At 41.0% G+C, this 16,659-nt stretch overlaps 1 protein-coding gene across 1 annotated transcript in view; it reads left to right on the top strand.

Annotated features, from left to right (window-relative positions):
* The window catches only part of UBASH3B (ubiquitin associated and SH3 domain containing B), a 648,856-nt gene that overhangs the window by 566,441 nt on the left and 65,756 nt on the right, over nt 1-16,659 (top strand). Inside the window, exon 11 of the mRNA XM_085647271.1 lies at nt 2,304-2,448. Coding sequence (XP_085503397.1) covers nt 2,304-2,448 — 145 coding nt within the window. The remainder of the gene's footprint in view (nt 1-2,303; nt 2,449-16,659) is intronic.

The following is a 16,659-nucleotide window of genomic DNA, read 5'->3' as shown; positions in this document are numbered from 1 at the left end:
GCGTTTTAAGAGGTAGTTTTAATCCCCTGCCCTATTATATACTAGGGGCATACAGAGGAGGTCATGCTAATCACAGGGGGACCCCAACGCATAGTGTTTCCTAGTGTAAGTAGGTGTTTTCACTGTATTCTGAGTGTCTGGCTCTAGGACTGGTTAGTCAGTTACCACCAGTATCCGTCTGAAAAAGTTGAGGGTACAGGATGATTTTGCAACAAGGCTTCTTTCTGCTCTTCTGTTTGTTCTTTCTGCACGTTATCCTTCTTCCTGCACTTTTCTTCGTCTTTGAGGACTTCTGTTGCTTCTTTCTGCATTTCTTTTTTCTCTTTCTGTGCGTTTTTTCATCTTTCTTCACATGTCCTATCTCTGTAGGCATAGTTAGAAATTAGCATTTAAAAACCCTTTGAAATTCACTGAAAAAAACCATAGGTTTCAGGCACGTTATAGTTAGGAATTAGCATTTAAAAAACCTTAGAAATTCACTGAAAAAACCATAGGTTTCAGGGGCATTATAGTTAGCTGGACTTTTCACTCGTACAAAACCATTGAAATTCCCCCGTTATAGTTAGTTCAGCTAATTACAACTTGCACGCCCGCAATGCACTGCTGATGACGTCATATATTACATCACTCATGATATGGTCAGTGACACCACTCATGACATCACTGATGACATCTCAAATGACATCACTGATGACATCATCCTTGTGATAGAGTGGCAGACCTCCTCTCCCCCTATTATAACCTTTGATACACACATTCAAAAATAGAAACTAAAATGTTCAAAACAATGGACATACCAATACCAGTTACAACAACCTATTCAGTAATTCTTAGATCCACATACACATCCACTCATTCACCAACAGTCCTATACAGTCACTCATACATGTACTCACTCATCATATGTACTCTTACACCTATACATCCTGTTACACAACACCACTCACACACATAGTCAGTCATGCTAATAAAGAATCAACCATCCATTTACTTGCATATACAGTTATACACAGACCACCACACTTACTTCTACAGAAACTTACACATACTTAGTCTTTTAAACAATCACTTATAGAAACACATACTTATTCATACAGGAACTCTTTCAATCTCTCACTCTCACATATACTCACTTATATACACCAATAGTCACATATACTAGTTTAAAACATATGTAGTTACTCATAAAGACACTATTGAGACAGTCATTCACTCACTAACACACCCATGCACACACTCATCCACCCATACAGTCCTGCACACATGCTGTCTTCAACACATACAAACAGTGAGTCACTCATTCATGCACCTATGCACTACGTAATACCCCTCACCGAACCATACAGACACTCAGACACTCATACTGATACTCAAAAAACCAACTAATAACCTATATAGACACTCATGTAGCTACTCACCAACCCATGCAGCCACTTATACACAAAGTGAGAGACTGATACAGATATTTACATATTTAAACATTACTCACTAAGCCATGTATTCACTAAGATACACTTAATCAGTCAGTTATACAATCAATTTTTCAAAAACAAATCATCGATTTAGACACTTATATACCCATTTATTCTTCTATCGACCTTGATATATACATATATAAAACATATGTAATTTTCAGAAAAACACACATTCACTGGATGATGTCATCAGTGATGTCATTTGAGATGTCATCAGTGATGTCATGAGTGATGTCACTGACCATGTCATGAGTGATGTAATATGTGACGTCATCAGCAGTGCATTGCGGGCGCGCGAGTTATAGTTAGCTGAACTAACTATAACGGGGGAATTTCAATGGTTTTGTACGAGTGAAACTTCCAGCTAACTATAACGCCCCTGAAACCTATGGTTTTTTCAGTGAATTTCTAAGGTTTTTTAAATGCTAATTCCTAACTATAACGTGCCTGAAACCTATGTTTTTTTCAGTGAATATATATATATATATATATATAATATATATATATTTATATATATATATCAAGATACATGAATGTGTAGTTAAGAATAATAAAGCATTACTTACTTGTATATACCTACCTTCATAATATTTGAGTTGTTGATATTTTGACTACAATAATTTCATAGGACAATAATTCCGTTCTCATTATTCTGACATACAGTCATTGAGACAAGGTTGAAGATCAGCTTTCTTTCATTAATAACATTGTCATGTAATAGTACTTTACATTTTTTGTCTAGTAATTTAAATTGCTCTCACAACAACTGCTGTTTATTATATTTCACTGGAATGTGATCCTTATTTCATGCCATGTCTTTCCCTCTAGGCTTACAACAAGAAACTTCAATGAGGATTCGCGTAGAACCTGGTTTATTTGAGTGGACGAAATGGGTCTCTGGGACCACACTGCCTGCTTGGCTATCCCCAGCAGAGCTAACTGCAGCAAATTTAAGTGTTGATACAACATACAGGTAAAAAGTAATTATTTCAGAAATGCAATTCTTGCATCAAAAGAAGCAACGTCAAAAAGTTATAGTTTTATTAATAAATGAAATTTATTTTTCTCGACACATGGATTTTGTCTTCAAAACAGACTTATTTTACTTCGCTTCTCATAAATACGAATATAAAATTTCAACTTCCTAGATTTGGAATACAGCCACTAAAAAGTAGGTCAGACAAATTAATGCAAATGAACATTATACATTATTCTCATGGTTATTTGCTTAGCATAAAATCTAAAACTTGCACCATTCAAAAAATATATTATATTTCTCTTCAAATTTCTTCAGTACTGTTCTAATACCTGCAAGTAAGCTAAAAACAGCCTCTGATGTGTACCACTATCAATCATACTCACTGTTGTTCTGCGTTGTATTGTTCCTGATTCTTCTGCATAACTCTCATGGAAATCCTCAATGGTATCAATATCACCAGTTCAGTGTCCCCCTCACCTTAGCCACAGTTCTGTGTCAGAAATATTCCAGGGTAGAAATTTGTCTTCAATTTACATATTTCTGAGTATTAATTTTTAAAACGTTTGTCATAACATAGGAATGATTTATAAAGGTTTCGTCCAAGCTTAGGCAATATTAAAATGTTCAGGTCAGCTTCCTGGAGTTTAGGTTCTGACTTAACATAGTCTTAAGCCTGCGAAATTCTTTGTTCATCAAGCCCACTATATGTAAAAAGTGTGTATTTTCTCAGACATCTGCTATGTTGATCTGAAATGTTTAAAATAGGGAGAATTTGAGGGGGGACAGTTATTTACAATTCTGAACAATCTATATAGCCATTTTGATATTAAGGAGTTTAGAAAAAGGATCATTTAGGCCAGTTCTAGTGAAGTCATCATGAGGTGCATTTGAATATAGAACAAAAAATATCAAAACCAACATGGCCCATACCCAACTGAACGTCATATCTTGATATTAAAAGCATATAATTATCTAAGGTTGAAATTGTGAAGAATGTGTGAATCTTGCATAAGAAAATTTAGATTGAAAACACAGTTTGTGCTTGAAAGCCATTCATCAGCATCTACCGCTGTGGCTTCGCTAAATTAAAAATACTTAAGCAGTAAATTATGTGTGGTGCACATGCATGTATTAGCAACAAGTGGCTGAACACGTAGGAAGGAAAATACAAAGGAGATGAGTGGAACATATGGATTAAGTCTACAGCTAATCAATCAGGGCATATTCCAGGCCATCTGTTTGTGCCCACTATGCCAAGCTAAGAACCCTCTGAACAAGAACACAACACAGGCAAACACAGACAAGTTTTGGCCTAATAGATTCTTATAGGGCCTCATAGATTTGTAGGCCTCATAGATTCTTATGGCCTAATAGATTATTATGGCCTGATAGATTCTTATGGCCTGATAGATTCTTATTTGCAGACCTAATAGATTCTTGTTGGACTGATGTGGAGTTTAACGATTACCTGAATAAATCAAAGAAGGTGGGTATATATTTTGTTTAGACTAGGGATATTCCCCACAAGGTCATATCTTGTCAAAACAAAACGAATAAGAGAGGTGGACTCGCTCTGCAATTGCTCTGGGGGTGGGGTGGGGGGATACGGGGTTCACTGTAGCCCACTTGTTTTTGTCTTGTTCAAAATACACTTCTATTCGATCTAGGTGGCTACGGCCTCTCTTAGAGTCATTCATGATTTGTAGTATTACAGATGTGGCTGAGCCATGTTATAGGATAGATAGGGAGGATAATTTCAATAATGGATCAGCCTATCTTTGGGGGACCTGGCCGGCTGACAGTAGCATTACAAAACCCCTCTCCGCCCACACCAAATAGTGCTTGCAGTTTAATATAAAGCAGTAGTGCAGACATTCATGTCACATGTGGATATTTTTGTATGGGATTGTACGCACCAGCCTAATATCAATAAAAAGCAACGAACTCTGATGAATTGGGATGCACGCAATTGCCTGGTATATTGTAGCGCCATTAAATTCATTTTAAATGTGTGTTGTTTGCCACTCCAGACACCTTATAACTGTCTGCACTTTATACTTAATGGCGTACCAGTTAGTAGAAACTATGCTGATTTAAATCTGTTGTCCATTTCACTTGCCATTTTATTATAGTTTTTATGTTAGAGTAAGTGGAGCTCAGGTCAAGGATGGTACCTATAGCTAAAGTGCAAAAGATGTATTGTATGGGCATGGGGTACTCCCACAAGTCTGTGGTGTATATTATCGCTTAACGTAACCTGTACGATTGATGATCAGTTTGGGTTGTGAAATATCTGTTCTCCCTATACCCTAGCTCGAAATCGTTTACAATCCGACAATATATGTACATGGTTTTTAATTCATTTATTATCATTCTCTTCTGCTTCCTTGCTGCCTGGTGAATTTTATGAATCATATTCCGATGAAGCCAAGCATTAAATGTTTTTATATAGTTTTCGTGAAGAAGGATTATTTTTATTATGAAAACATTTTTGGGAGGCTTTTTATGATGACACAATACAAATTAACTTGACTGAATTGATTGACAAGTTTTGCCCCACTTGTCTCAGGCCTGATCATTGAGGAATGTCTTTAGTCTTTAAGTCCTGAACACAGCAGCATATTCAGGGCATTACGTGGCGCACCTAGGGTGTTGCAGCGACAAAAACACAAAGGTGGTGGGTGGAAAGCTTGCAAAACCTCTCAGCCACTGGCAGTCTCTTGGGATGCATTCCTGTTCACTGTTTTTGCTCACTATGCCTTTTTAGAAGCAACTTAATGAAAATCAGCCATGCTCCTGCTCCAATGGGGACAGTCCAGTCAAGTTCAATGTTCCAAGCCAGGTTCCCTCTGAACAGGGACACCTGCAACCCAGACTGGTTTGGGCTTGCTTATGCCTCAGCAGTTAGGTATAGCTTAAGTCCTATTGCATGGTGAGCACAGGACCAAAGTCTGAGCGCACCCGTTGCACTTAGGGTTTGGCACTGAGAGAAGCACAAATGTGATGAGTGGAATGTTAACAAAAAACCTCAACCAGTGACTATCAGTTAGGCTGCATTTCAGTCTATCATCTTTTACCGACTGTGCCACTCCAGACAGATACTACTAGCTGTATACAAAGCAGCCTTGGCCCTCATCCAATATCAACAGTCCAGCCCAAACTACCAAGCTGTGTTTCTTCTGAATGGGAACACAAGCATACCCTGAGTAGTTTCGCCCTACTAGCATGCAGGAAATCAATAAGCTTTTCATAAATCTCTCAGTTATAGTTTACGGTTTATCATTAACCTCATTCAGCTGAAGACCTTCTTGTTCACCTGCCCCACCTTCCCTTCCTACACATAAACAATGAGAGGCATTTTGCTTTTTCCATGTATGCTGCACAAGGCAGCACACATGGAAAAAGCAAAAACAAGGAGAAATAAATCTTTTCTCTTTGTTTCGCCAAGTTAAGACCAGGTTTTCCCTGGTCTTAATTTTTGCTTTGCCTCCTATTTAAGCCACCCTCGTGAATAGAGGGCAGCGTCAAAATCAATGGCTGTTGCAGTTAAACGCCCATTGCAACACCCACTGCTCACCCCTTTCACGCTAAGCATAGCGTGAAAAGGGGCCTTATTTACAAGGCAGCGTTAAGTAGCTTAACGCTGCCTTGTAAATAAGGCAAAGCCCCTATCACCACAGGAACGTTGGAAAAAGTGACGTTCCCGTGGCAATAGGGGCTTGTACATATGCCCCTAAGTTCAAAAAGGGGAGTCAGATCTAATCCATATTTTCAAGTAAACTACTGCCAATCTAACTGATTTTCATTTAGTTTCACGCTTGTCTATAAATGTTTCCCATGTGGATATGCTGAAAACATGGTATGGATTGGACCTGGGAAAAGACTAAAGTAGTGCGTAATCCGCGTGATTTCGGCATTATGCATGCTAAGCAAAATTCCCACAAAAATGCGTCATTATGCCACGCCACAGATTTACGTGTAAATTTTCAAAGCAAATGCACAGGAATAGCGCAGTTGACCAGAACACAAGCAGCTGTTGCTTTCGCCACTTGTGCTTTTTTGCGGAATTTCTTTAACACAAAATGCGTCCTTGCATCAAAAATGGATATAATGGTGAATTTCCTGCTGAAATGTTGTGCTAAATGATATATTTGCATTTCGAGTAATTACTTTTAATCTTCCTCTAATTTCACGTCATTACATAAAAGCAAATTGTGTGAATTTCGCATATTCCTCGTATGAATCCAGCCATAATGGACCAGCATATTACACCCTGGCTTTAGGATTCTACTTCGTTTTTTCCCCAAACTTTCACATTAGAGGGCATATCACCTAATCTTTGAATGTTTTCAAAAAATAAAAAAATGATGACCTCAGTTTTTCGAACACACATTTTGTGACTGCTTAATAGAAAAATGGTGTCAGAAACAATCACAACAATCTCACATAAAGATGTTCCCACTAGGGCAACAATAGGGAAACAGGTTATGAAGCCACTGGGAAAAATATAATGCAGCGTGCAGCCTAGCTCCAGGAAGGCCGGGCCCGTGATTCATTTTTAGGCTAGATACATAAAAATTCAGTGAAACATATTTACGTAGTCAGGAACCACCCTGGAAAACTGAATTGTGTATACAGCTTTCTTTATCTTACGTTGGACACCCCTGTTATAATGCAGTTAGCATTTATACATATTTGTCTACTGGTATACTAGAGTTTCTAAAGAAACTTCAGGTTCTATAGAAAAAAATTGTTAGAAAATGTAACAAACGTTCGTACCACTATTTTACCGCTTACTTAAAGGGGAATGATGTCACTATAGATCTTAAAACACAAGCAAACCTCATCAAACAAAGGAACATTTGGAATGCCTATAGTTGATGATTGTTATTGATTCAGGACTAGTTAAGAACAGTTTTTTGCCTACACTACATGGCCCCTTAGTAAAAAATGAAAAAATTAAGACAAAGTTGAGTCACGATTTCAGCTGTCCAAATTGGAAACAAGAACAACCATTAACAAAGCCAATAGGATTGATATTTGTACTGGAGAACTGACAGTAGCAAAAAATAAATGCCTCTTGCAATGGAAAACGAATTTTAAAAAGTGTTATTTTGTGTATGCAACGTATGGGTTGTATAAGATTAGAATGTGTGATGAGAGAAATGTACTTTTCAAATGTAAAATAGTCCCACATGCACTTCCATGGAAGCGGAAGGATAGACACAAACAGGCAATAGAAAGAGGGTGGAACCAAAATGCTCTTATGTGCAGATCGTGAATGTGATTGACAATGTCTCAAGCCAGTAAATGCAAAGAAGCCAATAGAAAAAGGAGAGTGACGACGGTAGTCCTGCCAAGATCTAAATGAGGCCCTACGTTTTTGCAAGGGACGGAGAATTGGTCGGACCAGGGAACTCTCTAAGAACTTTTGCTTGCTAGGCTTGTTAAATTTTTTTATGCCTCTCTTTCCTCTTTTTTTGTGAGTGGTGCTCCAGACTTAAATGCCTAAATGGAGATTTATAGAGCACTTAGGGCATATTTTGAGTATGGTGGACAGGATACTCTGTCAAAATATGACGGTTATCCCGTCCGCTGAATCAGTGCCATAGACTATGTTGCACTTTTTATATAGTGTTCGGGTCATCAGCCACATTTGAGATGGAAAAACATAGGATGCCCATTCACACGTCCGTGAGTTAATTCTGTAAGTACAAAAAGTAATGGAGAGAACACAAATTCAATAAACACTTAGTAAGTCCAACGAAGTGAGTAATTTCTTGATTACTCACTTCGTTGGACTTACTAAGTGTTTATTGAATTTGTGTTCTCTCCATTACTTTTTGTACTTACAGAATTAACTCACGGACGTGTGCATGGGCATCCTATGTTTTACTACTTTTGACCTTGGTCTACGTGGGGGGTTTAGGGTTGTTTCCCCTCGCCCTTTTTGCACCGTTATAAATTTCATCGTAGAATAATTACGTATACACCTGTGGGCGCCTATACTTACCGTATACCTGAAACCCTTCGTATGTATCACATTTGAGATGGAGTAGCCCATCCACCAGACTCTAACAAGACCCATACTTCCCATTAAATAAGGTCTACTTCTATCAGACCTGATGCAAAACATTGCATGCCACATGTTGGTGCCTTGTGGGGCTGCTCCCACAGGTACACCATGGGCAAGTACTTTTCTATCCTATGTATATAAAGAGAACAATATCAGACACATTAGCAATATGGAGACTTGAGCAAACAATTAGCAATACTAAGTCTGGCTCCGTGTCAGGCCGTGGGCAAGGTTCTGGTACAACCATGTGAGAATCAGCACATCCCATGCAATTGAGCTCTTTGTCAGATGTTTAGCTTCCCTAAGCCTTCTGTCTACAACAAGTGCTCCCATTGAAAAAGCCAGAGGCACCTTCAATGGCCTGCATAATTGTGATTTAAATGGTCCTGTCGATAGTTGCACTTGCGCCACAAAATCATTGACTGCTCTGTAATTTGTTCTTTTTAATTACTCTGGCAGATATACAAGCATCTGCCAGCCTCAAGAGGATTAATGAACTGTTAAACAATAGTCTCAGAGGCTTAAGGATTAGAGCGCATATCACTTTGGAACTGCAATTAATTGTGTTGTTTGGCAGAACTAGAAACGTGTCCTTCCCAATTTTTCTGAGCAGAGACTTCTGTAAACTGAAATGTGAAAACCTGTGAAGGGGCTAATCGTGTTTCACTCTGCCTTTATCCCTTTAAACCAGAGCCGCCCACTAATCACCTCCTTGACAACCTCGCGCATTAACCGCCTTGGAAAATGCTCAATTTCATATACATCTGTATGTTTGTGCCTTTCTTTTGATAGCCTTTTTTGTGAGGTATAGACTGGAAACCAAAATCAACCCGGGAAATTATTTTTAGTAATACAATTTTATTGGAATGTCACAAATAGCCTAATATGAATAATATTACCCTTCATTGATAACTTGCGTCCAATGAATGCAGTGCACAATCATTCCAAGGCATAACACACCAGCTCAGTGAGATAAGAAGGCCTTGGAAATGTTGATAGCACCCTACATTCAGGAGCAATTACCTTTTATTTACCCCAGAAATTAATTAATGAACACCCACTTTGCTTTCTTAAAAGTCTGTCAAATGTAAGCAAATGAAGACGTTCATGTCCCGGATCTGCCTTCTTGCATCGTGGTGTCAACGATCAGCCCTGAAGGACACTAGTGAAGGAGGGAGAGGGAATATACCCAAGAGTAGCAGTTGCTGTGTGAGGGGCAATGGTGGGCAAAACAAAAACGGACTGGAATGCTACCCCGAGATATTAACAGTGGCTTAGATTAATTCAAGACTTCCACCTATAAATATTTTGTTTTCTTCGGGGTAGCAAAGGCCAGCATGGAAGGGTGTACCAGGACACATTGAAGGTGCCATGAAGAAAAGGATGCACAGCGAAGCTTGCTTGAGGCTTCAGAGGATTTTGGGAGGAGAAGTCTGGTTACAACATGCATTGGGAAAGAGGGCAGACCATAAGTGTACAAATGTTGATGGAAATGAGCTTACAAGGACCTAAATAGGAATTCTGTCAGATCACCCCATTTCGACAACTCCCAAGATGTTACTGTTGCCCAACTGAATGGTGCTCCTTACATTAACTTTGGATGGATGACGGGAGGGCTCATCCCCATCCGGAATGAGATATAGGACATGCTAGTTAGGTAGAGGAGTCTTTCAAAGGACAGAAATGAGTGGAGCCTGCTACAGACTTCCTAAGTGTCACCTGGTGACATCAGTTTCTCCTTACCCAGGCCTTGCTGACCAGGTCCTATACTTGTATGTACACATTTACATGAGAGGTGTTTGACAGGTCGCACTTCCATGGGCTCAGTTACACTGACACCAGGGCCAACGTGAAACTGAACACTCTGTCTCCCTTGAGCCAAGCAGTTGCTGCATCCTGGCAGACCAGAGCAAGCAGAGAGAGGTTCTGAGTGATGTGAATGTGCAGAGATTGGCATTCAAGCAGGTAGACAAAGTGAACAAGGGAAGGGGTATTAGAGAAGATTAGAAGAGACCAACAGGCGCTAGAGCAAACCGAGAGTGGGTACAAGAGGAGTAGATCAAAACAGCAGCGTTTGACAGCATGGGAGCTCTTCCGCTTCAGAGCCAGATGGCAAGCCAGCAGACAGGATGCACATTCTGGAAACCGCTGCGATTCTGGAGTAGGATCTTTTTGTGACAATCAGAGCGTTTGTGCACCGGGAAACTCCTTATCAGGATTCATTCCGTTTCTGGAAAGGCGTGTGGTGGGCGGCGATAGTGTCCCTACGTGGGAGACTGACCAGCAATGCTGTAGGTGGCATGTTTCTATTGCAAACTGAATCCATGGTATCATGATAGCAATGACAATACTTCTTGTTTAACTATGGTTCTTTAATGTAAAATGTTGCGTGCAGACCCATATCATGGTGGGCAGCTGATTCAAACAAATGGCTGAAGAGATTTTACTGAAACAGGTGAATTATTGAAGTGGGCTGGTGCAAAGCCCACAATCTGTGTATGTACTCAGCAAGAGGCTTTGGCTTATGCCAGACCTAATATTGAGGCTCCCACAAGCCACATACACTCACTGTAGCAACCATACACAATTCACAAGATAACATGAAAGAGGATCTGAAGTACAAAACACTGCTAAATTGAAAAGCAAAGGCAAGGTACAAAAAACACATGCTTTCTCACAACAACAAAAGTTTCAGCGCAAGCAGGACGAACACTTTTGCATTTTACAGAGCAGTAGGAAAGAAGTATATGCTGCTGTGTTGTAACAGTCTCTAGCCCCGAAACCAATTCTCACTCTCACTGCAGATAATGCAATTCTGTTTTCAAGAATCCAAGGCCCTCATTTGTTGTGCAGCAGTGTTTGTCTCTCAGGGTGGTAGGGGGCATTATGTCTGCATGCATTTCGTCTGATGAACAGAGGACTGCCATATTAGAGATTACCACTGGCCCATCAGTGACCTTTGTGCCCTTTACAGCAGTTCCTCTGAAGGTGTAAGATATTTGGCCGCCATCAGTTTTGATAGCCATACACCAAGCGTTTTGTTTTTCTAAAACAAACTTCCAAACTCAAAGTTTGTTTTTGAAAAACAAATACTGAATAATTTCCAAGCTCAGGGTGTTTTTTCCATGGTTGTGGGGGTCATAATTACATTCTGTTTGTTCATCACCACCAGGTTTTAATTGGTGGTGATGGGGAAAAAAGGGTATTAGCCAATTAGGCCTAAATTACTTTGACAGCCAGCAGGTGGTCAGAGTAAACTTTCTGTTGATGAATCCAAAAGGGGCATCTCCAACCAAAAACTGATGATCCGCCTGACTTACGATAGGGCAAGGGGACCCAGAGTTCGGCGGACAAAGTACTCCGTCTCATTTGAGATAAAGTACCCTGTCGGACAAAATCTAAATCAGGCCCCAATGAAGAACAATAACAAAAGCCCTTTACTAAATGCTGACTACATGTGACCTTATATAAAGAAGTAGGATAACCTATGGACATTAAGACAGCACCGTATAGAATACATCCATTGCACTTGCGCCACCAAGCTAAACAAATCAACACCTATTTGAAAATATGTACAAAGAAGAAAGTCAGTCACTGCAGCCCAATGAGGTACCAAAATGATAGAACCTATCAGAGTTGTGGTTTGCAGGTCAAGAATAAACATGAATTAAAAGCTGTGATCAGCCTTTTCTCCATTTCAAACTTAAAACCATTCTTCTAACATATTGGGGGTTATTACGATGTTGGTGTGAGTTTCCTCCGACCGACACCGTGGTGGAAACAGGAACGACTGACCTCCGGTTGGCAATCCCACCGCCTAATTAGGATGCGACCACACATGGTGCGGTCGCATTCTCACATTTCTCTATGGGAGTATGTGTTACGGCCATAAACCGGCCAAAACCAACGATCTCGGTCGTAAAGCCTCCTATCTAAGGTGGGAGGCTTTACGACCAAGATCGTAATAGGCCCCATTGTGTATTTCACTGACCATGTCATGAGACCATGTCATACCTACTGTATCTGCCTCCGTCCAAATGATCTGCCACTCACCGCCCCGGACTTTTGTCCCGGTTGTCAGTCCGCTATCCCTAGGATCTTAAATCTTCCTATTGTCACTAAAGGAGTGAGGGGAGGAAGGGCGAAAATTGAGAAGGATCCTTCTTTAACATGTATTTTGGTCAATGCTAGATCACTGGTCAAACACAGTCACGAGTGCACTAGACTTATGGAAGATCTTGAGGCCAAGGTAGCGTTTGTCACAGAAACCTGGACCGACCCGTCTGCTGGGCCAGATATGGTGGCAGCGACCCCCCCAGATTATCTGTGCTTTACACAGGACAGGCCTCTTAGGAAAGGTGGAGGCTTGGCGGTGATCTATCATCACTCATTTAAAGCCTCCTTTCAGTCTATACCGATGGCCACCTGTGAGGCACTCTTTTTTAATCTGATGCTTACGCCTCACCAATCTTTCAGGGGCTGCTTAGTTTACAGGCCGCCGGGAACCAGAACTGCTTTTTTGGCATCCGTCGGTTTGCTCCAGGAGGAGGGGCTACTCTCGGGTGCATTTACAGTTCTAGGTGATTTTAATTTGGAATGTACGTAAGATCCAGATACCAGGGCCTTGGAGGAACTGATGCTGCCGCTAGACCTTAAGCAGCAGGTAGTAGGCCCCACGCACAGGGGAGGTCATACGTTGGACGGGATTTTTTCTACCCAATGTAATATATACTTCAAGAGCCTCCTTCCCCTGGCCTGGTCAGATCACTCCGCTGTCCAATTTGAAATTGTTTTAAATAATCCAGGTAAGACTCTGTCTGGATACAAAAACAGGATAAATATCAGAAGCTGGAACAGGCTGAAGGGAGACCCCCTGATCAAACTGCTGTCCTCTTCGGCGGTCGATACGACAGGCGATTTGGATATGGCTTGCCATAACTACACAGGCTGGCTGCAGGAAGCCTGTGATATCGTTGCCCCTATAAAAAGCTTGCGGCCAAAGAGAGCACTGCCTTCTGCTCCATGGTATTCACAGGAGATAAGAGCCCAAAAGCTCATCTGCAAACAGCATGAACGCAGATGGAGAAGTAATTACAATGAATCTGACAGAAAAACCTATAAATCCAGTCTTCTGACATATAAACAGGCAATTTTTAAGGCGAAACAATCTTACTTTGCAACACAGATTGCAGACTCCAGCAACTCCGTTAAGGAGCTATTTAAGACAGTGACCAACCTGGTAGCCCCTAAGCCATGCCCAGTTCAACCCAGCCAACAGCTGTGCGAGGACTTGGCCAAATTCTTCTCCTCTAAGGTGGAAACCATCTTCAAGGTGTTTAAAAAGAAGAATTTCTCTAGTCCGGAGACTAGAGGGGAGGATTCTAGCCAAAAATCTGTCTCCTATCCTACTCTGGCTAAATTTTGCCCAGTGTCTTCGCTAGACACGAAAAAGATCCTGTTGGAAGCTAAGTCCGGATCTCCTTTTGATCCGTGCCCTATTAAGGTGGCCAAACTAGCGGCAGGTCCGATTGCTGAGCAGCTTTCTAGGCTATTCAACTTGATGTTTGAAACGGGACTGTTTCCTTGTCAGTGGAAATTGGCCTCCATTCTCCCATTAATTAAAAAACCCCATCTCCCGAGCAGTGACCTCAACAGTTTTCGACCTATAGCCAGACTTCCGTTTCCAGCTAAACTCGTGGAAAAGGTCATGAATAGACAACTTAGTCTTTTCCTGGAAGATACCCAAGCATTTCACTCCACGCAATATGGTTTCAGGTCAGGCCACAGTACGGAATCGGCTCTAATTAAAGCTACAGAAGAAATCAGGGAAGCAGTGGATCAGGGCGGCAAGGCAGCGTTGATCCTGCTCGATTTGTCCGCTGCCTTTGATACGGTTCACCACTCTACTCTTCTGAATCGTTTAAAAACATGCGGGATTGTTGGGAAAGCTGGGGACCTCATCAAATCTTTTCTAGCCGAAAGAAAACAGGTGGTGACCTTGGGGGACTTCCATTCGAAACCTTTCTCAACACCATGTGGGGTCCCTCAGGGATCCTCACTCAGCCCCACCCTTTTTAATGTGTATGTTAGTGCATTGGCACCCATTATTGGGTCCTATGGTTTTGGCATTACCTCCTACGCAGATGACACACAAATTGTTATACCACTGACCCCAGGGGGAGAGGTTGACGTGGAACTGCGACTGCGGGAATGCATGGTGGCTGTGAGCAGTTGGATGTCCCTAAATTGTCTGAAATTAAATTCGGACAAAACTGAGGTTATCCTTTTTGGCAATTCCTCCAACTTTTGGACTCCAGCCTGTTGGCCTAACTCCATGGGTGCCCTTCCAACCCCAGCTACCCAGGTTAAAAACCTCGGTATGATTTTGGACGACAAACTTACCATGGAGCGCCAAATCAAAGCATTAACATCTAAAACCTGGTTTACCATCAGAATGATGAGGAAAGTGCTTCCTTTGCTCCCTCAAGAGAGTAGGCATACGGTGGTAAGGGCCTTAGTTACTACAAGACTGGATTATTGCAATGGTTTATATTTAAATGCGCAACAAAGCATATTGATTAAATTACAGACCTTGCAAAATGCGGCAGTCCGTCTGCTGTCAGGCTCTTCCAGGTTTTCCCCGGTTACGCCAGAAAGAAGATCCCTTCATTGGCTTTCTATAAAAAGCCGCATACTTTTTAAGGCGCTGGCCATGGCCTTCAAGGCCTTGCATGGATTAGGCCCGGACTTTTTAAAGCAACGCATACATTGGTATGTTCCAAACAGATGCCTTCGTTCAGAAAGCACTAAACAGGCGCAAGTCCCTAGAATCAGGAGGGCCCGATGGGGAGGCAGAAGTTTTGTTTATGGAGCTGTTAGGGCGTGGAACTCTCTGCCCTTCTATCTTAGATCCTCGCCTGATATATTGTCCTTCAGAAAGGAACTTAAAACCTGGCTTTTTGTGCACGACTGATTTCTTTCATTATGGATCCTTGACAGTTTGAGCCTCAGGACTTCTAGATAGCGCCAGGACACCTCCGGGTATTTGTCGCGCTTAATAAGTTTCAATAACATAACATAACATAACATAACATGAGTGATGTAATATTTGAGGTCAAATGCAGTGCATTGCGGGGGGTAAGTCATAGTTAGCTCAGGTAACTATTACTGCTGAATTTCACTGGTTTTGATCAGAGCCTAACTATAACGTTCCTGTAACCATTGGAAAATATATATGTGTGTGCATGTGTATGTATGCGTATATATATGGAGAGAGAGAGAGAGAGAGAGAAAGAGAGAGGATGTAGTTTTAATGCTTTGAAAGTGATAGACAGTCATAATAGCTAAGGGTGTCCAGTCAGGATTTTGCAGCAGTAGTTCCTTTAGATTCTGATGGGAACATTTTAATTGCATGTCAAGGCAGGTTCCAGTTGTCATTGGTGTTGCTTGCATTACACCTTATTCTGTGGCATTAAAGGTTAGAGCTGTTAAGATCATTTCTTACCTTGCACTACATGATGCATAAATAAGCTTATTACGGCCAGCGATAACTGATTCAGACAAGACATGGGCACACTTCTAAGAGATACACCTAATAAAGAAACAGAAAATAAAACCAGCCAAACTATTGAGAGCTGCAATTCCATGCTCCTCTTCCCATTGGTATGTGTAGCACTATATGAATTACACAACTATAATCTATATTGTATTTATAGGATTCAACTTGAGGATACAAATGGTAGCTGTATGGTAGGGCGTTATCATGCAATGAAGCGATGAAACTGCCAACAATGTGCTTTTGTGCCCAATGCGAGAAGTTATCATTCACCCACCCACTTACCTCCTTCCTGTCTCAGTGAGTAAGACCTATAATAACTCCATATTTTAGTGGCTAAGATCAGCATGACTGTATTGCCTTTGGCAGCTATTGCCTCTGTTCTGTTTTAAGTACTAATCACAGCTGGAATCAACAAACTCCATTTATTGTGAACTGTAGATCCACTTATTAGTGCATTTTTCAAATATACAGTTTATCATGCATTTTTACTCATAATTGCAATCTCTCAGAAATATTATTGTAGCACGGCAGAGTTTCTGACTTTGTTACCTGGAGAGTTGGGCTCTAAACT

Source organism: Triturus cristatus, chromosome 3_2, assembly GCF_964204655.1.
Source record: "Triturus cristatus chromosome 3_2, aTriCri1.1, whole genome shotgun sequence".
NCBI lineage: Eukaryota > Metazoa > Chordata > Amphibia > Caudata > Salamandridae > Triturus > Triturus cristatus.
This window is presented reverse-complemented; position numbering and strand designations above follow the sequence as displayed.